Source organism: Ruditapes philippinarum, unplaced genomic scaffold, assembly GCF_026571515.1.
Source record: "Ruditapes philippinarum isolate M1 unplaced genomic scaffold, ASM2657151v2 ctg52_1_1_1_1, whole genome shotgun sequence".
In the NCBI taxonomy this organism is placed as follows: domain Eukaryota; kingdom Metazoa; phylum Mollusca; class Bivalvia; order Venerida; family Veneridae; genus Ruditapes; species Ruditapes philippinarum.
This window is the reverse complement of record NW_026858333.1, coordinates 205419-230232: the sequence shown is the minus strand read 5'-3', so window position 1 is coordinate 230232 and position 24814 is coordinate 205419. Positions and strand designations below refer to the sequence as shown.

Below are 24814 nucleotides of genomic sequence, written 5' to 3'. Positions count from 1 at the left end.
CTTATTTATATATGTATTGAAATGAAATGGCATGATAAGAATGCAATCATTAAACTATTTGATCTTGTAGTGCATTACAAAATAATTTATAATACTATAAACATTTGAAATTTTCCAAAGATAAAAGAACGGAAATTTGTTTGAAATGAGTCTAAAATATCCAGATGTATTTTGTGTAACATGCAAAATGTTCACAATTCAAACGGTAATTTAATACAAGTAATGTTAAATTGAGGTAATAAAATTTGATGAAAAAGAAATCATTAAAAAAATGCAGTTTTCAAAATGCAGTTTCCATGTCTTTGAAGTGTTTTGAAATACATTCTTTTAGAAATTTTCGTGTAAATCATACATTAAAGCAGTTCAGCATGGAACCGAATGGTAAATTATTCATTATAGATCTAGTGGCAATTTAATCAAACTGTTCTTTTATTGCTTGATAGCACCGACAATTTTCTCGTAAACAATGATTAATACCGCAGTCTTGTTTTGTAAAACATCGCTATTTGCATCGTCAAATTTCACTGAAATTAGTACGTTTCTTACCTTTGGGATGAAAAAAATGACTAACATTTGATTAAACAAGTTAAGATAGGCGAGTGTAAAAAAAGAATGTGCTTGATTGAAAATAATATTTATAAAAATTCCCCGAGCGATTTGTGATGGATGATGTAGCACTATACTTAGTAGCATCCTTGTTTTTATTGTGACAATAACAATTATTTAGTCAATACTAAATTCTGTTTTATGCTAAAAACCTGTCTAATACTAATATATTATTTATACTAACAGTTCTCTTCAGCTAACCGTTTCATCATTTTATTGCGAAAAGTGTTAATTTTCAGATGTGACAGTAAATAATAGAGGAGGTAGTTAAGGCAATTTGTTTCCTGAATAATTTCTACCCATAATGCATATTTCCTGTGTTGTATCTGTCACCCATAATGCATTTTGATTTTTTTTATAAAGATTCCTGCCCAAGCAGAACTTGCCTCTGCTTTCATTTGCATGTGTTCCCTGTTTACACAGATTGCACTATAAATAGAATCCTGAAAGGGGATGTTACTCTATATAGCAATCTGTGTAAAGGGGGACAATTTTGTATATTCATCAGAGTTATCTTTTCCTTGCTTCTTGCTGTAGCATGCTTTCTGTATGATACATTGTAAATTTATTTTTGTGCACATTTTATTAGAAGCATATTTATTGTTATGTTTGCTGTGAATGGATTTTCAGATGAAATTGAATATTGTCATGCTGATATACAAATAAATTAAAGAAAAAAAACAACAAAGCATTAATTTGATAAATATAATATTTTATGATTTTGATAATTATTATAAAACTTAAAAGATAAATTTTTTTTTATAAATACATGTATTATAATATTATTGTTTCTGTAAATGTCCTAAAGGCAAATATGTGACTGATAAGTAAAGGTGTCTGCTATATTGATTACTGTTTTTAAGCCTGTAATGGGGAAACAACCATGTTGTCCTCATAGTTTTTACATCGGTACTTGCTACTGGTTATATACTCCAGGAAGATGACTCAAAATCTTTGATTAAAGCTTATGATTATTTGTTTTTCATTAAGCCTATGTAAATATATGTCAGCTAAATATGATTTTAAAAAGGTAATAATAAAATTATAAGATTTAGATGAAGTATTTAGGATTGTATCATTATTTCTACAGAACAATGTCGACTAGAGTGTTACCATGGTTATTGTCATAATCAGCGTTGTCTGTGTTATGATAACTGGAGTGGCGCCTTGTGCGATCAGTTAAAGTGCGATCCCCGCTGTGACGGTGTCCGTGGTAACTGTAACAACGGCACATGCCTGTGTTTGAAGGGATACAACGGGAAACACTGTAGTCTGGGTAAATAATTTGTTTTTGTATATTTCATATAGCTTTTCAATTGTGTTGGGAAAATTGCATATTTAATAGTAACAATTTGCAACTTAAAGAAGAGCTTACATTAAACTTAGATTTTCAGTTAGAAGAAAGATTCAATGCCTGTAAAATGTTTAAAATATTGGATGTTTTTATTAAGGTTAAAATTTTTTACATATAAATATGTATAAAATTTCCATGACTGTATAATGTTGGAAAATCGCATAGAGCAAAGTATACAACAAGTTGTATTCACTGTAAAGAAGAAAGTATAAAATACATGTTAAAAATGATAAAGAGAAAGAAAAGGGCCAAGACTTATTTACACACACAGATTCCAGTTTTATATGATTCATCAGGGCTAAAATCATATTGGATTTTGTTTGGCTTGAAAAATGGGTGCATCTCTTTTTGCCTTATTTATAACTCGGCCTCTATAATTGGTTTAGCATATTTTGCTCTATTTGAAATTGTTCCTCTGAAAATTATTAGGATATGCCCTTTGTTTTAACAGAGACAAAATGATTGGCATACAAGCTGTGAAATAGGCTGCTATGCATCAATTTTTTGACCTATAACATTTTCTGCGGCTTCAAATTAGATCACCATGAGGGAAAATTGTAAAATATGCACCCATTTGTGTTCGATACTTATTAAAAATTGATGTGCACTGAAAATTGGATATGGCAATTTTATGACGAAAGTTCAATACTGTAATGGAAGTTGGTATGAAAAAGATGAAAAAACTTTCACGTTTTGTTGACATTTTGTGTCATTTTATGCTGTTACTGTACTCTAAGGGACATAAGATACTGGGGAAATTAATCATAATTTCAGAAAACTGCAAACATTTCAAAAAATTATGACATTTTAATAGTTTTCTGACTGTGAAATTTGCAGATGGTTGCCCAAATGACTGCAGTAATAATGGGGTGTGTACTCTAGGACAACAGGGCTATAGTTGTAAATGTCGCTCCGGCTGGAAAGGAGAAGCATGTGACGTTTCCATGGAGATGCAGTGTAAAGATCATGTAGATAATGACGGAGGTAAAAAAAAAAAAACTTTGGTAGCTTATTTTATGCATGGCCTTGACCCTTGTCAATTCCTTAATTTGGCCATTGCTACTTTGAATTTGGAACATTCCATGACTTTTTGAAGGGCTTTCAGCAGTAAAATGCTAATTTCAGCTGCAGACTTTATATGAAGTTTGTCACCCTACACTGATGCTATAGTGTGGAAATTTATATGTCTTCTACAGTATTGAATTTGTAACTGTTACCATGTTAAAATTAGAAAAAAAATAATAATCTCAAAGTAATGTTTAGATTGACCAAACATTTAATGTATAATCTAATGTTAACTTGTTACATTTTTTTTTTGTAAAAATATAATCTTCATTATTAAAATATGACATCATTTGACATTTTAACCAGATGGATTGAGAGATTGTATGGACCCTGACTGTTGCGCTAGTAAAGAGTGTGAAGATAATCTGTATTGTCGTGCTTCCCCTGATCCCGCTGAAATACTGCTGCGTAAACAGGCCACCTCTGCAACGGCCTCGTTCTACGAGAAAATGAAGTTCCTGGTAGAAGAGAATAGTGTCCAGATGGATACATCAAAGAATGCATTCAATGAAAGGTATCTTATTTTGTATTTAAAAAAACTAAAAAAAAAACTATTGGGATATCCCTTTCTTTATTATATATACATACCTAAAACTGAATTTTGAAGTTATTTGTGTGATGTGTAAAGCTACAAAAAAATCTGATGACTGTTTGTAGGCATTCAAAAAAATTTCATTTTTTATAAATGATAGAAATATTTTTTGTTACATCAACAACATTGATTATTATTAATGAGAGAACAATTTAAATAAAAGATTTGATATCAAAATAATTTTCATACACGGATGGACAGTTTTGTATTTGTTCACTGTTGTATTTAATACTGTAATATATTGCGTTAAATCCACTAAGCAAGATTTTTTTTATATTTTAACAAATCTTTGATGAAAACATTCAGACAATGTGAACTTTATAATTGCAGTCAAGTGTCTGTTATCCGGGGCAAGGTACAGTCAGTGGACAAGACTGCGCTAGTTGGGGTTCGTGTAGATATTGATAAACAGCCTCTGTATGGTTACACTCGTACACGAGAACATGGCCTGTAAGTTAACTGAAACATTCATTTCGTTTCCTACTGTAAAGAAATCTTAGATTTTATTCCCTGTCTTAAACAGATGTAAAAAATTTTGTTTTGGATTCATTCACATTAAATTTTACCAAGTATTTTGTAAATTTTTCGTGTCGTTAATAGATTTAGCAATATGAAAATTTTTGCAGTTGACTAGAAACTCCAAATGTGTAATGGGATAAACAACGATAAAGCTCCAATTCATCACTCTGTCTTCAAAGGTATGAATGTACATGTAAGGAATATTTTGAGTGAAACATAAATAAATAAATAAATATTTATTTAAACATTTCTTCAGGTTTGACATTCTGGTGAATGGTGGTGGATCAGTGACACTGAAATTTTCCCGTCAACCATTCTTGACTCGCACTGTGAGCGTACTGGTACCCTGGAATCAGATCATCACCATGGAAACCGTTGTCATGGCATTAATAGAGAGAGATATGTTACTACCGAACCCGAACCTCTGTGGGATATCACATAACCACTACAAGCTTCAGCCAGTGGTTTTGTCGACATGGCAACACACACAGCTAGGGTCGTGTCCGGAGAAAAGTACGATTATCCCAGAATCACAGGTAAATGTCAGAGCTATCGTTACAAATAGCATGTTATTTTAACATCCATCAGCTGGAATATGCACTGAGGCACGCTATCCAATGTAATGTAGTGAAAATTATTGTAACCAGTGACATGAGCTCATAATCATTGATTATGTAACATGTCTTGAAAATAACTATGCTGTAATTAACTTTGAAATTAAAGTTTTAAAGAGGTAATATGGTAAATTTGTATGAAAATGAGTTTAAGTTGATACAATTGATATAAGTTTTATATGAATTGATGTTAAAAACTGTAGAAAAGATCTGAAATTCATGAAGATAAAACATAACTTTTGTCATCTAGACTTCAATCTAATATAGTAAAGTGAATAACAAGCTCTTGTGATCAATTTAAATCTTATTGAATTTTTGTCATTGTTCTGTGTTTAGGTTTTGCAAGAGAGTATAAGTATACCGGGAACCAGTGTTAATCTGGTATACCACAGCAGTGAGACTCCCGGGTACCGGTCAGTGATCATGATTCAGATGACCACGAAGGACATTCCACTAGCTCTGGCCGTTGTCCACCTCAGGGTGTCGGTAGAAGGAATCCAGTTTGAGAAAACATTTGAGGCGGACTCGGAACTGAAGTACACATATGCGTGGGATAGACGTAATGCCTATAGACAAAAAGTGTATGGAATAGTACCAGTTAGAGGTATTAAACATTATCTTTATTGTAAATGGGGGGAATTCTACTTAACAAATAGCTGACACTGCATTTTCTGTTTAAATGACTGTTTTATAAGTTAAACTAATTGTTTGAATCTCATCATGTCATTGATGTATTTCCTGTTTAAAAGTGCTTTGTAGTTTGTGGGTGACGGAATTCAATTTAATCGGTAGGACTTTAATTGAGTTAATTTCAAATCAGGTAATCTGATGTCATTGTGACTGCTGAGTTGATCTTTCAGGTATTGTGATATCAGACATGTCTGAACTAGTAAAACATTGTCTTCATGAAATAACACTGTTTATTTCTTGTCCTTGTGCAGTTGTAACTTTATAGGCATTATTTTTAGTTTTTTCATAATTCATTGTTTAAATTACTCACAAATAAAATTCGGAAAAAAAATTGAAAAAAAAATAAAATCATATGCCACTTTCACATACACAATTAAATTACATGTATGTACAAGATATAATGGTCTCCCATGATTTATGGTGAATGTTTTTAGGGCATTTATTTTGTAAATGATTATATAAAGTTGTTTATTTATTGCAGTTAACGTCGGGTACCAGTACAGTGGGTGTGGCTATATATTTTGGGAGACGCGAGCTCTACCATGAGCTGGTTTTGACCTGACCTCATCTGAAATTGGACGCTGGAATCTTGATATACATCATACGTACAATTTCCAGGAAGGTAAAGAAATGTTTTTGTAAACAATCACCATTGCGTCTCTGCGGGTAAATGATTAAAATTCAGAGTACAGAGCCAATTCAGATTGTACTTGCATACCGTCTGAAGAGGCTGTGTGCTGTTTGCTGATTAGTATTTAGAATATAGATATTGAAATACCTGAAAATTGAAAGTGGACTGTCCCAATTTCAAAGTTGGGCAAGTTGATTATACAAATTTGGTAGGTTAATGGTGAAGATACTCATTTTAAGTTTAAATGTGTAGTAGTACTTGTTCAAAGGGTTATTATTGATGGACAACTTGATGAATTTCAACAATGTTTTTATAAAGTGTCTTAAGACAAATATTTTCTTTTTTTCTCCAGGTATTCTCCATAAAGGTGATGGTACGAATATATACCTAAAAGAGAAACCTAAAAAGTTAATCAGTATACTTGGTAGCGGACAGCGACGTCGGGCAGATTGTGATGGCTGTAACGGTCCGGCACGTGACAACCGGCTCTTAGCTCCGGTAGCATTGGCCAGCAGTAGAGATGGGAGCTTATATGTGTGGGATTATAATTTTATCCGGAAGTTGTCACCAAGCAGGGAGGAGATAGCCAGCATTTTACAAATCATGTATGGTTAAAATAAAGTTATTACTAAATATAGTTTATCTAGGCTTTTATGACATCATTTAAGTTACGACATCATAATAACATCATTGTTGAACATTATGCCTAGACATTGTCTTATGATTGAAGCCTTAAATGTTTTTACACCTTTAGTGAGAAAATTTTGCTTGATTACCATCATTCAACAGTTTGTTTTGTCGTTTAAGTTGAATTTGTCTCTAAAACTGAATAAGAATGTTTTGAGGCTCCTTTACAATATACAATCACAGAAAACTTCAAAATGTGCATGAATTTAAATTCAAGCTCATTTATCAAATTCTAGCACATCAGTTTTACTGAATGTACACGACTTTAAAATTCAATCATAAAATAAGTATTGTTTTTATCTGTTGTTCCAGGACATACACTTCCCACAAGCCGTATATGACTGTGAGCCCAGTGGACAGTAGACTGTATATCTCTGATTACATGAACAGAAGAATTATCCATGTTAAAACAATGGGACCAGTCCGTGAACTTGAGGATAACTATGAAGTTGTAGCGGGCACTGGTGACGAGTGTACCCCAGGGGAGCGAGATCTGTGTGGGGATGGGAAACAGGCGTTAACTGCGAGATTCTTACACCCTAAAGGTAGGATAGTACTTTTGTAATGCTGAAAATAAATAAAGCCAATTGATTTACAAATGGCTCCAAAGTTATTAAAATTTAAAATCAAATTTTGAATTTTATACAATGTGTGATAACGATTAGTCAGTCATTTTTTCCAAATCGACAAGCTTGTAAATTTATTCATTAAATTTATTGCATAACTTGAAATTTATAACGGAACATTGTAGCAATAAATTATTATGACTGTGTAATTATCTTTATAAACTTTTCTGTAAAACTCCTTCTATAATAGGCAGTTACAACATCTTCTCAGTTGAAAAGCGTTTTTATTTCGTAGTTTGTAGTCAATATTTTATGCTCATAGATTCTGTATTATTTCTGTAAGATTTTCACGTAACACCAAAATTCCTCCATGCTTACTCACCAATCTTGTATGATTTATAAGATTCCTGCAAGTACATTGTTTGAGAGAATGCGGGTGTCACTGGCATACCACGGCTAACAAATTGGTTTTTAAAATGAAAATGTAATAAAAGTAAAACCCGAATCGTGAAAAAGTCATGCATTAAGGATCATGCATGTCATGTATGGAAAGCCTATGACATAAAAAAATCCCCCATGCTTGGAATGTTACGAGTCAAGGGATTTTTTATATCCGTTCTAAATATGATATCATTGTACTAAATTTAATAGTATTGAATACAGTAACAGCGAATACCATTTAATATCAATTTATAATATTTGAGTAATCGCACCACAAATAAAATGTTCCGAGACTTCAAACCTTTACACAATAACGAAGCCTGCAATTTTGTGATTTGAATTGCATATTTATTTTTTTGTCGGAAAACTGTGGCAGAAGTGCAGCATGTTTTGTGTTCGGGAATTTTTTTTACCATGTCATGGAATGAAAACTTCATACTAAAGATGTTAATTAAAAAGGCTTAGAAATATTTGCACGATGATTAATATATTTTCACTTTCACATGGGTCTTCTACTTCCTTTAATGAAATAATTCACAATAATGCCTTTTTTTCACCAGTTTGTTATTGAAATTCATAAATAACTGAATTTTATGAAATTTCAATGTTCCAGGCTCATTTTCAATCATGGTGCTGTGTGAATTTAAACAACATAATTATGGTATTGACATAAACACAACTAAAAACAAACAAAAAACAATTTAAAAAAACTCATGTCTTTCATAATCAAGACTTAATAATTATGTAGATTGCAATAAATTTTCAAAAATTTGTAGCTATATACGGTTATTTCATGGTTGCTATGGAACAATATTTTATTCACGTCATTCAGCTAATTAGCCAATATTAATGAAACCGTGATACCAAAAACTGACATGTTTATTGCATTGTAATTCTGCCTCAGAGTAATAATTTATTACATGCAGTCCGTTCATATATTGATTATGAAGTATTCTTAATACAAAAAAGGGGTAATTTCCTAATAATGTTACATCACTTTATTAAAATAAGCAGGTGATTAAATTGGTATAATAGCTTTAAAATTAACGACTTTTTGACACATTATAACCGATAAGAGTACAGCTGATTCCTGTTTTACAAGATGTGACATTTGTGAGAAATAAATGTCATTCCAGGACAAATTCATCCCAGTAGATAAAAATATAATTAAAGAACAAATGCTATAGCATTTGTAAAAAAAAATATTTAAGAAATTTCATATCATGGGAATAAAACCTGCTTGTTACTCAAAGGGAAATAACTCAACTTTTTTTAAAGAAAAAAATGGAAACCATACAAAACAAGTAGTAAAAGGGAGAGCACTGAAAAATATTTACATTTGAAACAGAAAAGAATAAAATGAAAATGAATTTTTTGCCCAACTTTCAGCAGAATATTATTTTTAGGAATATAATGTTTATTTCAGGCATTGCTATAAATAAAGATGGCGTCATTTACGTGGCTGATGGAGCAAATATACGCAAGATTGACACCAACAAGATAATCTCTACAGTGATTGGCTCACAGGATCAACCGAAGGCGTGGAAACCAATGTCATGTGATGAGAGTATGCCAGCTGATCAGGTTTATAAAAAGTTTTTTTTGTATAAAATAATTCTTTAAAAAATTTGTCATAAAATTTTAGTAGTAGGTTTAAAGAAACACATATACATTAAATAAAAAAAGAAGAATTTGATAGTAAGTACTAGTAATAAATGCCTTAATTAAACAAAATACGATAATATGTGTACAGTTACATAGGTAAAAAAATCAATGTTTCAATAAATTTTTGGGAAGGGGAAAAATATTCATGGAGAGTAGAAACTTGCACAAATTATTATTTTCATAATTCAATTCCAATTTATTTGTTGAAGTTTTTTAGATTATTATGGATGTATTGAAAACCACAAAAACTGTAGGTTTTATGCACCATAAGTGAATTGTAAAAACTTAATATTCTAAATGTTTTATGTTGTACATTTCAGGTGAGGTTAAACTGGCCTACAGCATTGGCTATTGACCCTCTGGATGACACGCTGCATATACTGGATGACAACATTGTACTGAAGTTAACCAAAGATAACAGGGTAGTCACCGTTGCCGGGCGACCAATAACGTGTCCCCAGAAAGATGTCAATTTCTTACCGATAGGTGTTCTAACTGATGATGAGCAGGCGTCCAGTATTGCTGACCATGTGAAACTTGTCCAGCCAGAAAGTTTGTCGTTCGGGCCTAATGGAGATTTATACATTCTCGAGAGTGATACGCATCATATTAACCGAGTACGAGTGGTGACTACAGATGGCCGAATTCATCATTTTGCCGGTACAAAATCTAAATGTGATTGTCAGCAGAGTAATTGCAGATGTTACGATCCTACTGAAAATTCGGCTGCCCAGGCTTTATTTGAAGAACTGACGGCAATTACGGTGACCCCAGATGGCATCGTGCATTTTGCCGACTCCGGTAACCTGAGAGTATTTTCGGTAATCTCTGAACTCCCGACCCTAAATTGGCTTGGTCAGTATGAAGTGGTTTCAACAGAAACTAAAGAACTGTATATATTTAATCGTTATGGCCAACAAATTCACACTGTCAATTTGATGACTGATCAATACATGTACAATTTTACTTACAATATCAACTCATTCTACGGAAGACTGGTTGCTGTAACTGATAATGCTGGAAAGAATGTACAGATTGAACGAGACTATGACAGACAGGCGAAGGAAATCATTTCACCAACTGGCGAGAAAAGTCGTCTGCAGACGGACAACATGCAGCGTCTCCAGAAGTTCCTATCACCTGATAACACCAGCTTTACGTTCACATACGACCCAACATCGGGGCTGCTACAGAGTAAAAAGTTGTCAGATGGCAAAATCTACATGTACACCTATGACGAAATGGGCCGTCTGCTGAGTGCCATCCAGCCAACAGGGGAGATTACCCACCTACACACTGACGTGAATGCAACAGGTTCTATTGTGCACGTGACTACAGATAACAGTAACACAGTTGCTATGGCAACCTATGGCAGTGTACAGTCAGCTCTGCATGGCAAGTCTCGCTAGATTACACTCTCACCTTTCAACTACTGAGGTCAAGGTTACTTTACAAAAGTTAAAATAATCATAAGATTTTGCAATCACTATAAAAGCTATAATAAAAAAAAGGTCATTTTGATACTAGAGAAGTACAAATTTAACAAAAATTGCCCAGATTTTTTTGTTTGGTACCTTGAAATTTGACCCAAATCTGTGTCTACAGTATTAAATTTAGATTTTCTTTTTTCTGAGAAAAATAAGGGAAGTAGATTTTTTTTTCGACATGATTTTTATGGATATTGTTGAAAAGAAAAATTCAGAAATTTGACTTCATATGACCTTCACCTTGACCTTGGTAAGTTGTTCACTGATCCTGGTTCTCTCTGTTTACACTTGCATATCATTATAAAATGGTAAACCAATCATAAACAAGTTTTACTTATGCATAGATTTAAAGTCTGGGTTTTATAATATGGTAAACAAGTCAGTTTTACATACGCATAAATTTTGAAACAGGGCTTAACGGAAAAATTCATACTAATATTAATTCTTGGTAAGGATGATAGAAATGATCTTGTGACGTAGATATGTACAAATCCATAAAAGATATGAAGCTAATGCTGTATGGAATGGATGCGGAATGTAATATATAGTATGTACATGTACTAATCACGATATATATTGTACAAGCAAGTTTTGCATGTCTAAAATGCTGTGTAAGTCTGTGGACATTCCATCAGGTATGATCTTTTAAAATCCATTACCCCCGTCTCCTTTTTTCCTTGAATTATTTTTTCTCGGAAATTTTTATGCTTTAAATTCAAAGTAAAATAAACACTTATTTGATTTGATTCTAATGGTAATATCTTGGACATTGCATGAAAGTATTAAAATGAGGTTGCTTTTAAAAATGGCATTTTTTTCGTGCAAAAAATAAAAATTGGTAAAAACAGGTTTTAGAAATGGTGGAAACTACATAAAAGATGTTTTATACCGTTTAGGCTTGTAAAAGATAATAAAGGTAATTCCATCTTATGTGGGTGAAGTCTTAAGTTAGGTTATTTCATCTTCCATTCATATTATTCACATAACTCCGCCCTTCCTCTTTTCAGGCAGTAGTTTACCCACAATGCCTAGCTTCATAAAGTATACACTCCACAGGCATAGAAATGTTCTGCTTTCGTACATATATGTATATATACCAGTAGATTTTGTGTGTTTAGCTAGTAGATATGCATACAATTTACTTCATCTATAAATAATTTATTCTTGAACTATTATGCTTTGTCTATATGTATCAAAAATGATAATTAGTGTAATGATAAAAAAACTCCCAATAATTGCCAGACCATCATATATGGTGGACGAATTTCAATTCCAGACTGATAACTTTTCTGCGAATAGCTTATCTTCTGTTTTTTCTTGATATGTATGTATTAAACAAATCAAAGAAGAGTAAAAAAAAAATTTAGATAATAATTTATAAGCTGTCCAATAACATTCAAATATCAATATCCATTCAACAACAAATTTTCAGTTCAGTTAAACTTTTAAGGTTTGCATAACTAAGTATAGGGCATATTTTTTTCTAGTTATTTTGCAAAAGTCTACATCCAGCACATCAGCACATTTCACATAACTAAAATGCTCATTATAGTCTGATTCAGAATATTAACAGATAACGGGGACTTTTTGAAAATTAAAGTAAAATTGGCATTGAGCTTTGAATAGTCGAGAGATTTATGTGATACCATTTAATTTTAAGGGCAGTTATTGACTACATTCAATTTTTTCATTATTATTTATTTATCATTTTATTGTTCGTTTTGTTTTTATTGCAAGAAGCTTTTTATTTGGACAATCATATCTTAACGCCAATATTGGGCTTGCCAATACCAATATTTGGCTTGCCAATTAATATATATTTGTGAGCAAATTTAGATATGTTGCATAGTGCATTTTTCAAAATATTTTAAAGATTCAAATTTTAATTTTTCATTTACAATTGCTTTTATTTTGTTTTGTTTATTACCATTTTCTTCTTTTAATTGCCATTTCTTCTCATTATTGCTTTTTTTTCTCAGTTTATTGCCATTTCTTTTTATTTATTGCGATTTTCTCTTTTGTTTATTGCCATTTTTAGCTCGACTTTTCTATGAAAAGGGGAGCTATCCTACTCGCCCCGGCGTCGGCGTCGGCGTCGGCGTTAGCGTCGGCGTCGGCGTTGGCGTCACACCTTGGTTAAGTTTTTCGTACCACCCCACTTTATTTCAGAAGTATTACAAGTATGGCTTTGAAACTTACCATACTTGTTCACCATGATAACCTCCATCTACAGACAAGAGTACATAACTCTGTCAAGGTTTTTGACAGAATTATGGCCCTTTTTTGACTTAGAAAGTGTATTGAGCTTGGTTAAGTTTTTTGTACCACCTCACTTTATTTCAAAACCATTGGAGGTATTGCTTTGAAACTGACCATACTTGTTTACCATCACGACCTTCATCAACAGACAAGAGGACATAACTCTGTCAAGGTTTTTGACAGAATTATGCCCCTTTTTGACTTAGAAAATACATTGAATATGGGTAAAATCCACTTATTGCCTTAACCCTTTGAGATATTGCTTTGAAACTTTTAATGCTATTTCACATCATTACCCCCATCTGTATGCAAGAGAAGGTAACTCTGTCAAGGATTTGTTTTAAAAATTAAGGCCTTTTATCGACTTAGAATCTTGGTTAAGTTTTTAGTACCAGTCCACTTTTTGACTGAACTTTTTGAGATATTAATTTGAAAGTTGGAAATACTTGTTTACCATCATGGTCCCAAAAACATGGGCAGGAGAAGGTAATTCTGTTAAGGATTTTATTTGAATTATGGCCCTTTTTGACTTAGAAACTCAGTTAAGATTTTCATTCTTGTCCACTTGTTGACTTAACCATTTGAGATATTACTTTGGAAGTTGGAGTTCTTATGTGCCATCATGAGACCTATCTGTAAGCAAGAGAAGATAACTCTGTGAAAATGTTTCTTGATTTGTACTTAGAAATTCCTAGTTAAAGTCTTGTGTGCCCTTAACTGTCAAAGTTTTGTTTTATAGGCAAGCACTAAAAAAGTCGAGCGCGCTGTCCTTCTGACAGCTCTTGTTCTCAGTATATTGCCTTTTTCTCAGTATATTGCCATTTTTTTGTTTGTATATAAATTGCTTTATTTGCTACAAGATATATATTCCAATGATTATACTCAGCACTATTTTTTTTTTCTCAATTTTATTTTAGCTGCTTAAAATATATACAGTATAAACAATGTATCCTGCGCAGAAATGCTCTGTTGATTCTGTAGGCCAAAAGACTGACTCAAACTGCCATATCTCCATAAATAAAATACTTCCTTAATATCACCCCAACTATTGTTTGATATGATTTTTTATGTAATTTGAAGGCATATATTTTGGCATATATTTCGGCATATATTCTGATATCTCCCCTATATTTTTAGAATAGACCACTTCCTAGATATAAATGGTCTTTTCTAAAGTGACAAATAGGGATGTATATGTATAATTCCATGTAAAAGAAGATTTATTTTCGAGCTTATAATAACCATAATGCCAACATCGCATGAAGCAAATTTGTTTCCTACTCGATGTAAAAGCTGTGATATGAATTTTGCTTTTAGTAATGCGAAAAAAAGCATCATACAAAATTTTGTTCTGCTATTTTAAGCTAAATCTAATCCTAGCATTCTTATACCTTTACTTTAAAATTTCTTGTTGGGATGTTTTAAAGTGAAGGGTTGTAAATTTGAATGATTTCAATGAAATTGAGGATGGTATCGTTGAAGTTAACCATCAAATTTTTGTTTTTGTTTTCAGGAGCCTCCGAGACTAAAGTTACGTATCTTCCAGATGGAGCTGTGGTAGTTGTGTTTCCAAGCAACCTTACCATTGCTCTTGAATCTGGTGGAAATCCGGTTCTAGAGAATCAGCACCGGATGCATTTCAAGCGGAAGCTCATTGCACCCAACAAGCTTGTGCACCGACTTGAATGGAGATTCTTCCTGCGTCGTAAAGGTCGCCCGAAGGAGAACGTTCAGAAACTGGGTCGTCGTATGAGGGTAGGGGAGGTGTTTACGAGGCATGATAGCATGCTTGACTCGCATGAAGAGGGTGGCTACAAGGAGAAAGCCCTGTTGGTATGTGAACTTTCCTTCGCTTGTAATCATGTACACCTAATACTGCTTCAGTCTCCAACTTAACAACATATTGAATGTGAAAATTTAAATCTTTCTTTGTCTTAATGTTCAATTCATGGTTCAATTATTGTCTCCCTTTAAATAACATAAAGGATGATAACTGTTTTGCCGACATTTTAATGCTGCCTTTAAAGTTTATAAAAAAACAATAACATCATTTTCTTAGGAAAATCATATACCATATCAATTGACTTTGCTTAAAACAATTACGAATGTAAAAAAGAAGCTTTAGGTGTACATGGTCACTTCTACTATTTAATGCTTTGCCCTCCTTCATTTAAATATTTTTCTTCTATAAAATCGCTGTTTTCTTGAGAATAATATATTTCCGATTATTTCCTATATTATAAACTTTGAAAATTGCATGTAATAATATTAAAAACATAAAACATCTCTTTAGAAAGTGGCTTTCATGTGTATAAAGAATGGCTCTCTTTTAAAAAAAACTATGCCTGTTCCGTGTTTAGAAACGCATGCTTTTTTTCATTATCTGTTATAAATCAACCCTTCTTCCTTCATTTTACGGGTGCATTATTTCTAAAACAATGCTTTGATTATTTATAATTCCGTTCTTTGCTGAACATGACTCAAATATCCGATATTAAAACTTAACTATTTTTCGAGTGCATTGTTTATTGACTTCAGTAATATAACTGAAAAACAACAATAAATGCATGCCTGCATTTTAGCTTACAAGTATTTGTATATATATTATACATTCCGCTGGAATATTAACGTAATTTGCAGTTTTGCAGTTCGAATGAAATATTATACACAAGTCTATTTATAGTTCTGCATAAAAATGAATTATTTATAGTTTCTGCATAATGAGTTATATTGAAAGCTTGGCTAGTAGATCTTATAGGCAGTTTATATTAAATCAGAGAGTTCAACAAGTCACTGTTGTAACTTGATGGATATAAAAAGAGTAAAGTTATGACAGGGAGGTGATGAACCCTCTTCATGCCTGTTTAAATAAAATTATTATCTTGTTTTTGATTGAGAGCATTTGGTAACTTGTTTTCATAACTTTGGGTTCAAGGCTATTAAGTAATTTTGGTGTAGAGGCTAGTCAGAGTTCTATTTTTAGTACAGACTTGTTTCTTTTACAAAGGTATTGCTAAAATTTTCAAGATATGCAACACTTCTTTCTAGAGGGGTTGATTTATTGCAGAGGATAAAAAAAAGTGTGTGATTTTTCCTCTTTTTTTGAACAGGTTTTATAGGTTCTTTTACATGTTTTTTCTTTTTCTTACATTAAAATATACAGTATTTATTCAGCTATGAATAGACAGACCAGTTATAAGACAGTCTAAAAGTAGCATTACACATTGTTTTAATTCATACAAGACTGGTAAAATACTTATTTATAGATACATTTCAGAAAAGGTATTTTTACTTTAATATCTTTTTCTGAAGAAATATTACTTTACATTCAAACAAATCTTTTAAATATTCACTTCCATCAATAGGACAGTGGTGTGCAATATATAAATTATATGATTGATAGAGCACTTGGAAATTTATTTAAAATAATTATTTTACAAATTTATATAAAGTTTAATAAGGGAACAAAAGAAGATGTAATATTTCATTGTTAAAAAGATGAATTAATCTAGAAGTAAAACAAAATTCATTCTTAGCAAAGAAGCCTTCTTTAACAAAACATTGGAATGCCTATCTTAATTCTTGTATTTATATTTTACATAAGTTTATGATACCATACATTTATTTAACAATTTATGATGCAAAGTATGTCAAAAATTAGCATGAACTTAGAGCTTTTAGATTCTTTCTGCTTGTCTAGGTAAATGGCGAGAACTTACTAACTATAGAATATGATCGTGATACGCACACGGAGACCATCTTGGATAAAGATCTTCACGAGATTATCACGACAGCATTCGACAATTCTGGTCTCCCCACCCACTTCCTGCCAGCCAAGAATCATCATTCTCTGAATGTGACGTATAATGCAGGAGGGGAGATAATTCACTGGAAGTATGGCGATTTAGAGGAGAGGCGGATATTTGAGAGCGGTGTGTTGAAAGAAAGAACTGGAAATAATGGGGCCCAGTATAGGTACAACTACAGATATGGCAAAAAGGTGAGGAAAATATGAACATTAATTTTACTTACATAATATATATACACATATATTTACACTGACATAATTTTTGTTTTGTGAATGCTTATAGCAATATTTGTTAGCAACAATTCAACATAACAGGTTTTGCAGATGACTCAGGGCCAGCGTTAAAGAATTAGTCTGAATTTTGAACCAAGACATAGAGAGGAGTTGAGACATTTTGCTAGTTTGCTTAGGCTATACATATAATTAGGTGGAATTTAACTGTTATTAGTTGAAGGCCCTTTAGCAAAATTAAGTTAAGATCAGCTCCACACTGACACAAAATAAGATTTTATGACTATGTGTTACCTACTTGGTTGTATTCTTTTTATACAAGGGAGAACACTTCTACCAAACTACTCATTAAATGCTACATTTAGTTATCTCTCTTACAATCCCGATATCTTTTCTATCATTGTTATATTCTGTAAATTTCAGCCAACTGATATTCACCTACCAAGTGGCCTTCAGTATTATCTCCAGTATGACGAGGAAGGTAATTTAATGATGGTTCGAACCCCTGGCCTCGGAAAACATTACTTCTACAGAATTATGATGACAGGCTCACAGAGATACTTTTACGAAGTCCCAATGCTAGAGCTTCCTTATATTGAAGACTATAACGGAATCGGCAAACTTCAGCAAATAATATTTCCAAGCGAGTACAGAAAAATTGTTTATCGGTACAACCATTTTTCACAGCCGACACTTGTTATTTATGGCGATACAGAAATAAACTTTGAGTATGACGCAAATATTTCAATGATGTCATCTGCCGAGACAAAGGGTAGAGGATATAGGTTATTGGAAACTTTCAGATACGATTCTTCCCTTATCAGTTCCTCGGACATAAACTTCCCAGATGATGTCCTTCTGCTTAATGCCAAATTTGACTATATTTATGACAAAAACTTCAGGCTAGTTGCTGTAAGTGGGCTCTTTGGAAAGAACATTACTACATCAAGTACTTTTACTTTTGACGATACAAACGGTTTTCTGAAAAAAGTTAAAAATATGAATATTCAATGGCCGTTGGTTGATCGGGAGAAGATCTATGATGAACATGTTGTGATGAGCCGAGAACTTGACATGTATGGCCGTTTGCAAAATATTCAATATGTCTTCCGTGACAATATCCGGTTTAAACTTGGTATTGTTTATGACGAAATGAATAGGATAAGCAGTTGGAATAGATTGATCGGACAGACGGATGCATGTCAGTTTGGTTACACATATGACATAGACGGAAATTTGATTGAAGTGAGTCAGGACGGAGAAACAAAATGGCAGTATGGCTATGACAATAATGGCAATATAAACAGAATTGAAGAAGATGGGTTGAACTTGGAAATGTCATTCGATGCAGGGGACAAGATTAAAACCTTTGATAAAATGAGATACAAGTTTGATTTAGATGGTTTTATGTTACAAAGACATGATGAAGATTTGTTGTTTAATTCTCTAGGTCAGATGGTATCAATTACGAACTCTGGATTGTTTAAATTTTCCTTCCATTATGACCATCTGAGTAGAATCGTGTCACAGGGCGATCGTCTAGGAAACATCATGCAGTATTTCTATGCCGATGTCTCCAGGAAACATTTAGTGACTCACTCTTATAATCACAGCAACCTTGAAATGACGCAGTACTTTTACGACTCAAAAGGAAAATTGATTGCATTCGAACGTCAGAACAAGCTGAACTACATAGCCACCGATCCGATGGGAAGTCCGATCGTCATTTTCGATGAAAACGGTCTTATTATAAAACAAATTGTTTATGATCCACTGGGTAAGATTGTGTCCGATTCAAATCCTAATTATGAATTCAGTTTTGGTTTCCAAGGTGGAATATTTAATCCAACGACAAAACTGGTGCATTATGGGAAGAGAGTGTATGATACTATGATTGGACGTTATGTAAATCCGGATTATAATGCAATGTTAAGGAATCTACAGTTTCTGATGGAAGACCCGTTAATGATGAACAATTATCATCATAGGTTCCTGGTTAACACACATCTCCAAGATAGAAAGTTCCCTACATTGGGTAAGAACATAAATAAATTTTTATAAAAGTGAAAGTCATAAATAATTTCTTACACTAGTTGAATATTAACCAAAGATGAAATTTATTTTATTTTAAATCATTTTTCCCGCCATTTTTTACGCTGGGAGAGCTTTTGGAAATTTATTGGTTAGGTGCTTTAAATTATTTTAAGTGATGTAAGGTTGTTTCCTTGTATAGGAAATACTTTTGTCAGTTTCAAATGGAAGAAGTCTTACATGTATTTCAATTTGTGTTTAGTTTAGAATTTCATTGTGATGCCACTTATATGATATTTCTTATTTCAACAGATACAGCAAAATGGTTGACCTTGCTAGGATTTGACCTTGACAGTATGGCACCAAATGTTGGATATGATGGCACCGTACGACCACAACCAGATATGTTCAATTTCAATCTTCTACCAACATCGTCAGCTTTTGAATGCACGTTCCATCGAGATATGCAGAATATGCTGTCTATTTCAACTGTACCGCAGTCGAGAGTTTCACCTATTCAAAAATTTGTAACAATATCACCGGCCCCTAAACAGGTGTTGTACAGTGAATTACTTTTGACGTCTATTAATAGCGAAGTAATGACAGCTTATTTGGACAGTTCACCAGCATGGGCCAAGAAATTTAGTGCATTTCTGAACGAATCTGAAATTCTTGATCTGAAATATACAATTCATGGTCGGGAAGTGCTTTATTTTGTTAAACCGGATGCCTCAACAGTGACTGACGAGTTGAAGGCCCTTGGTATCCATGGAAATGCTGTTACTTATGAAAATAATATAAACGTGACTGTGAACAGACACTCACATCAAAATGGGTTCCGCACCCATTCGTACACCGAGACTGATGTACGTTTCCACGGGAACCATTCTGTGATTAATATTCGTTTCGGAAGTCACTTAGACCATGAGAGACAGAGGGTGATTCAGCACGCGAAGGAACGTGCAATTCACCATGCTTGGGCACGTGAAAAGTGGTTAATACAAAATAGTTTACCGACTTACCACAGTTGGACAGAACGTGAGAAAAATGATATAGTGACTGCAGGTTATGCTGATGGGTTCGATATTCAATATGAACGTAATCCAGATGAATTTCCATATATAGCAGATGACTGTAACAATGTAAAATTTGTTAAAGTGAAAAGATAGGGAATAGAAAGTTTAAAAAAAAACTTCATGTAAACATAACCAAAAGCACAAATTGTGATATATATTAACCGTAAGGGACATGTATGCCTGCCTATATATATATTGGTAGGCAATAGTTTACAAAGAATTCCATGACTGTGTTTTGTTTATTGGTTCCCAGCTGCAAATTTATGATTAAGTGTGTCAGTATTGCTGCAGTAACAAGGTAACCATTGGTTCCCAATCATAACTATCATAAGTATGAACTAGTGCCCAGATTTTTGTGGAAAAGGTCTGAACGTTAAAACACTGATCCCCGGCCTATACTCTTAATAAGCTGTTCCCTGTGTTCCTAAGAGGAACTGCAATAGGTACTCAAAACATTTGTTAACACTGCAGGTACCAGGCCACAAAAAGCCAGTATTAAAATATGCTAAGGAAATCACTGTGATTTGAAATATAGCACATTGGCTACAGCATAAAAAATGAGAAATACATTAATTAGATATACATGGTGATAAAAAGAGTGATATTATACTAAAAGAGGGGTGTTCAAAAACAATCTTTATTAACTGGAAACCTGCTGCTGATGTCTTGAGATAGTGACTCTTGTTAGTTACCCTGTAAACAGGGGTATACATTCATGAAAAAAATCAAAATGTATGTGCCAGGGAGAAACTGAGATACCATGAATGATGGATGCTGTTGTTTTTTTTTTCATAGATGAGAAGAAAGAAAAAACAGTTACAAAGTGTTGCTATGTATAGTTTATGTAAACTAGATCTATGTACATGTACAAATGTCTGAAACTATTCAAAAAATGTTATTTCATCGTATTTTTAGTAAGAAAATGTTAAGTATTTGTAAAAATGTTACACAGGCCGAATTTATTTACTTACCTTAATAATCAAATGTTTGAAATATTTTATTAAGGCACAGACCAGGGCCTTTAAGATTTAAATTAGATATTTGGAACCAGTCTATTGCTCTCCTTGTTTTTGATTGGTTGATTTTACTAACTGACATTAAACTTGTTTCCAGTTTTGAATTTTGGCTTAACAGAAATATGCATTTACAATTAAGAAAACCTTTTTTTAATAACAATTCTATTTTAAATGGGCTAAATGCTTTATGAGGTATACAACTTTTAGATATCTGGAAAAAGCACTATTGACAAATATGAAAATTTGCAAAGTAATGTACATGTATTGCTGTGTGTACATAATTGGTTGGCGTCAAATATAAATATGTATAAAAGTTAGTGCTACACAAATCTTTTGTTTTTGTTCTAGTCATAAAAAGGATTATCATTTGCCATGTATATGTTGTGTACTGTGTACATATATGCTCTGTACATGGACATACCATGCGCATATATATATGCTGTGTACATTGATGTTATGTGTAAATACTGTATGTATATATTGAGCTATATAAATATAACATGACTGTGATTTTCAGTTTCGTTCCAAAGTAAATGACCTAACAAAGCGAGAAAAATCCCGCTCTTGTGAGCGGAACTATTTTAATTTATATCTTGCAATACAAGGGGATCGGCATGTAACTAGTCTATATGCCGTATTTACTAATATGCACATACAGACTTATGCCAAATCGACCCCTTCATTTTCTAGGATAATGGCATAGTTTTAATAATACAAAATGTATACAATTCTAGGGTTGACCCCAAAACTGCAGTTACTTGTATGAAATAAAGAAGGACTTACAACAGTTTTGCGGTGAACCCACAAATTGGTGACTTAATTACAACTTAAACGTTGCATTATTTGAAATTTTCCCTCTTTCAAAAGGGGATTCTTTGTAAAAATTCAGAATCATATTTCAATTTTTATGACTTACTGAAAAAAAAAACCACGCTAGTTTTGAAGCAGTTAACTTTAATGAATCAGTATTGTGTTTTGAATGACTTTATTCTCTACTTAAATATTGAAGAAAAGAAAAGTTATTGATATATATGACAAACAAATTATCATAAGTTTCTATGTAAAGTGTCACAAGAAAAAGTTACTAAATTTGTAACATGTAACAGTAATAGCTACTTCATGTAACGACAGTTTGGCATCACTTTGAAAACACTGGTAGTATGGGGGATAGGTGTTATCACTTTTAAATAGCATAAGATTATTTTATTTGTCTGTATGCAAATTATAAATAAGTTATACTGTGGCATGTTTCAATTTTAGTGACCAGTCAGTTACTATTTAATGTTATTTATAACTGTTAAAAATCAAGTGTGCCATTTTACATGTTGAGTGTCCAAAATTTTGACGTTCTGTTGGAATTTGTATTTGTAAATTAAATGTTAAATATTTCTGAACCAAATTCTTAATTTGTATTTGCACAATCACAAAAATTCAAGTCATGTAATTTCATTGAAGTTCATTCAATATTCTAAAAGAAATGTGTGTATTCTTTTTCCCATTCATTAATATTATGTCATTAACTCATTGGTCATTTAAATATTTGAAATCGTTTTGTGTTCAATTAATATTTTTCAAATTTTTGAAAGTTCTGTGAAAATAGTTTTTCATTTAAACCATAGAATTCATTATTAACAAAACAATTAAAATATGACTAAATAAAATTATCTGAAGGCGCAATAATCAGATTTGTCATGTACATTCATTTTATAAAACTGTTTATTTCATTTTATTCATATTATGATATTTATGGTTGTGTTTGAAATGGTGGGGGGGGGGGGGGGGGGAATCAAAACCAAAAAAAAAAATTTAACCACTTTTTCCAACTTGGCTGTGCCAAAGAATTACAATTTTTTTTTTAATTTTTCGAAACACTTTCAAATATATTTGTAATATTTTGTATATGTACTGACTTAAGTTTTTATTCTAAATTTATTGAGAATGGTTTACAATACAATGGTGTTATCAATTGTCTACTGTATTTATGTGTTAAAGTTTCATTTTTTTACTGTTGGCCTATCTTTGTGAATCTTATTATTGATCTCTTTTGTTTTTTTGAAATCCTTTTAATATATGCAGTATTAGAATTGAATGTATACATAAAAATAACTTCTACAAAACTTTGAACTTTGACTTTAAATTCATTTCCTTTAATAGTGTGAAGGTCAAAGATTTTATCATTTCTACAAAAAAATAACATTGACCTTGTAATAATGACCTTTTACATTATGTCAAGGTCAGGAGAAAGGCTCTAACAGTAAAGAATTTGACCTCATTTCATAAGCAAAGGTCAAGTATTTGGTATTTGAGAAGAACATTGACCCCGTTTTTCCAAATTAGATCAAACATGGTAAATTTCATGAAATCTTTGACCTAATTTCTCATGTCAAGGTCATGAACGCTTTCTATAAATAACCTTGAGTCTTTTGTTTGTATTTCAAGGTTATAAGTCATTTTATTCATTCAAGAATATTTCTTTTTTTGAAAGATTTGAGTTGTTATGTCTGATAGGGCTTGTTTTTATGTAAGGAATTTTAAAATGTATGTCTGCATTTTCGCAATTATATGCAGGTGTAAATGTTAAATGATGCTAATAGTTATAACTATGGAAGAATAGATGTTGTTTTTATGGTTGGGTAAATTTTAAGTTGTTGCAGTTGTTCTGTTCTTGATACTTTTAGTCTGTTTTAACGAGTCATTTTATATTTTGTCCATATACATTTTGTATTTTAAATGAAACTAATAAATCTGAATATATTACAACCATGGTTATTGTATTTTTTGTGTCTCGTGCTACACAGTAGATGAAACATGCAATTGGCCATCATGAGGCGACATGATCACTGACCAAATGTTCAATGTCATAGTTCTTTTAGATTAAATATAACAAGACCTGTCTGCGGTGTTCTCAGTGCTGGATAGTTAAATAAGAGCAAGGTAGAAAAAGGGAAATGACTTTGAAAAAAAAAAAAATCAAGGATACTTTACCCATTGAAATGGCGTCCATTAATGACAATAAACATGTAAACCAAGTTTGAAGTAAATAGCTTAAAATCTTTGATTTTGAGAAAATGGACCTAAACAATGGTTTTTGCCAATTCAGACTGGAGGACCATAGTCAATCAAATACAACCAAAGTTTAGAGGACAACACTGCAGGATAACACTGCTGTGCAAGTCAACCTCGTGATTGGGTGTCGGCTTTGGAGGCAGGTCTCCTGTATGTCTGTTCCAGTCATATTGAATAAGATCAAATGAGTATGTTAACGTTTTGTTTGACAGTGGAGATGCTAGTGAGAGCAGTAAAGCTTGTTGCGACATGCTACCCTAGGGTGATTGGTCTAGGTTAAAGCATATTGTTTAGCAACTTATTCTTCAAGCAAATGACATAGCACAAATAATTGTTTGGACTAGAAAATATCTAGTTAAATATAATATTAAAATATATTAGAATTAAAAAAAAAAAAAAAAAAAAAAAAA

The 24814-nt window shown here is 32.3% G+C and overlaps 1 protein-coding gene across 1 annotated transcript in view; it reads left to right on the top strand.

Annotated features, from left to right (window-relative positions):
• The window catches only part of LOC132752859 (teneurin-m-like), a 112304-nt gene extending 88206 nt beyond the window's left edge, over nt 1-24098 (top strand). Inside the window, 16 exon segments of the mRNA XM_060743249.1 lie at nt 846-869; nt 1697-1882; nt 2798-2944; nt 3332-3539; nt 3948-4067; nt 4393-4672; nt 5087-5354; nt 5922-6062; nt 6424-6676; nt 7071-7303; nt 9192-9349; nt 9751-10825; nt 14690-15009; nt 16877-17176; nt 17639-19250; nt 19559-24098. Of these exon segments, the coding sequence (XP_060599232.1) occupies nt 846-869; nt 1697-1882; nt 2798-2944; nt 3332-3539; nt 3948-4067; nt 4393-4672; nt 5087-5354; nt 5922-6062; nt 6424-6676; nt 7071-7303; nt 9192-9349; nt 9751-10825; nt 14690-15009; nt 16877-17176; nt 17639-19250; nt 19559-20415 (6182 nt within the window). The 3' untranslated portion in view covers nt 20416-24098.
• The last annotated feature ends 716 nt before the right edge of the window (nt 24099-24814 follow it).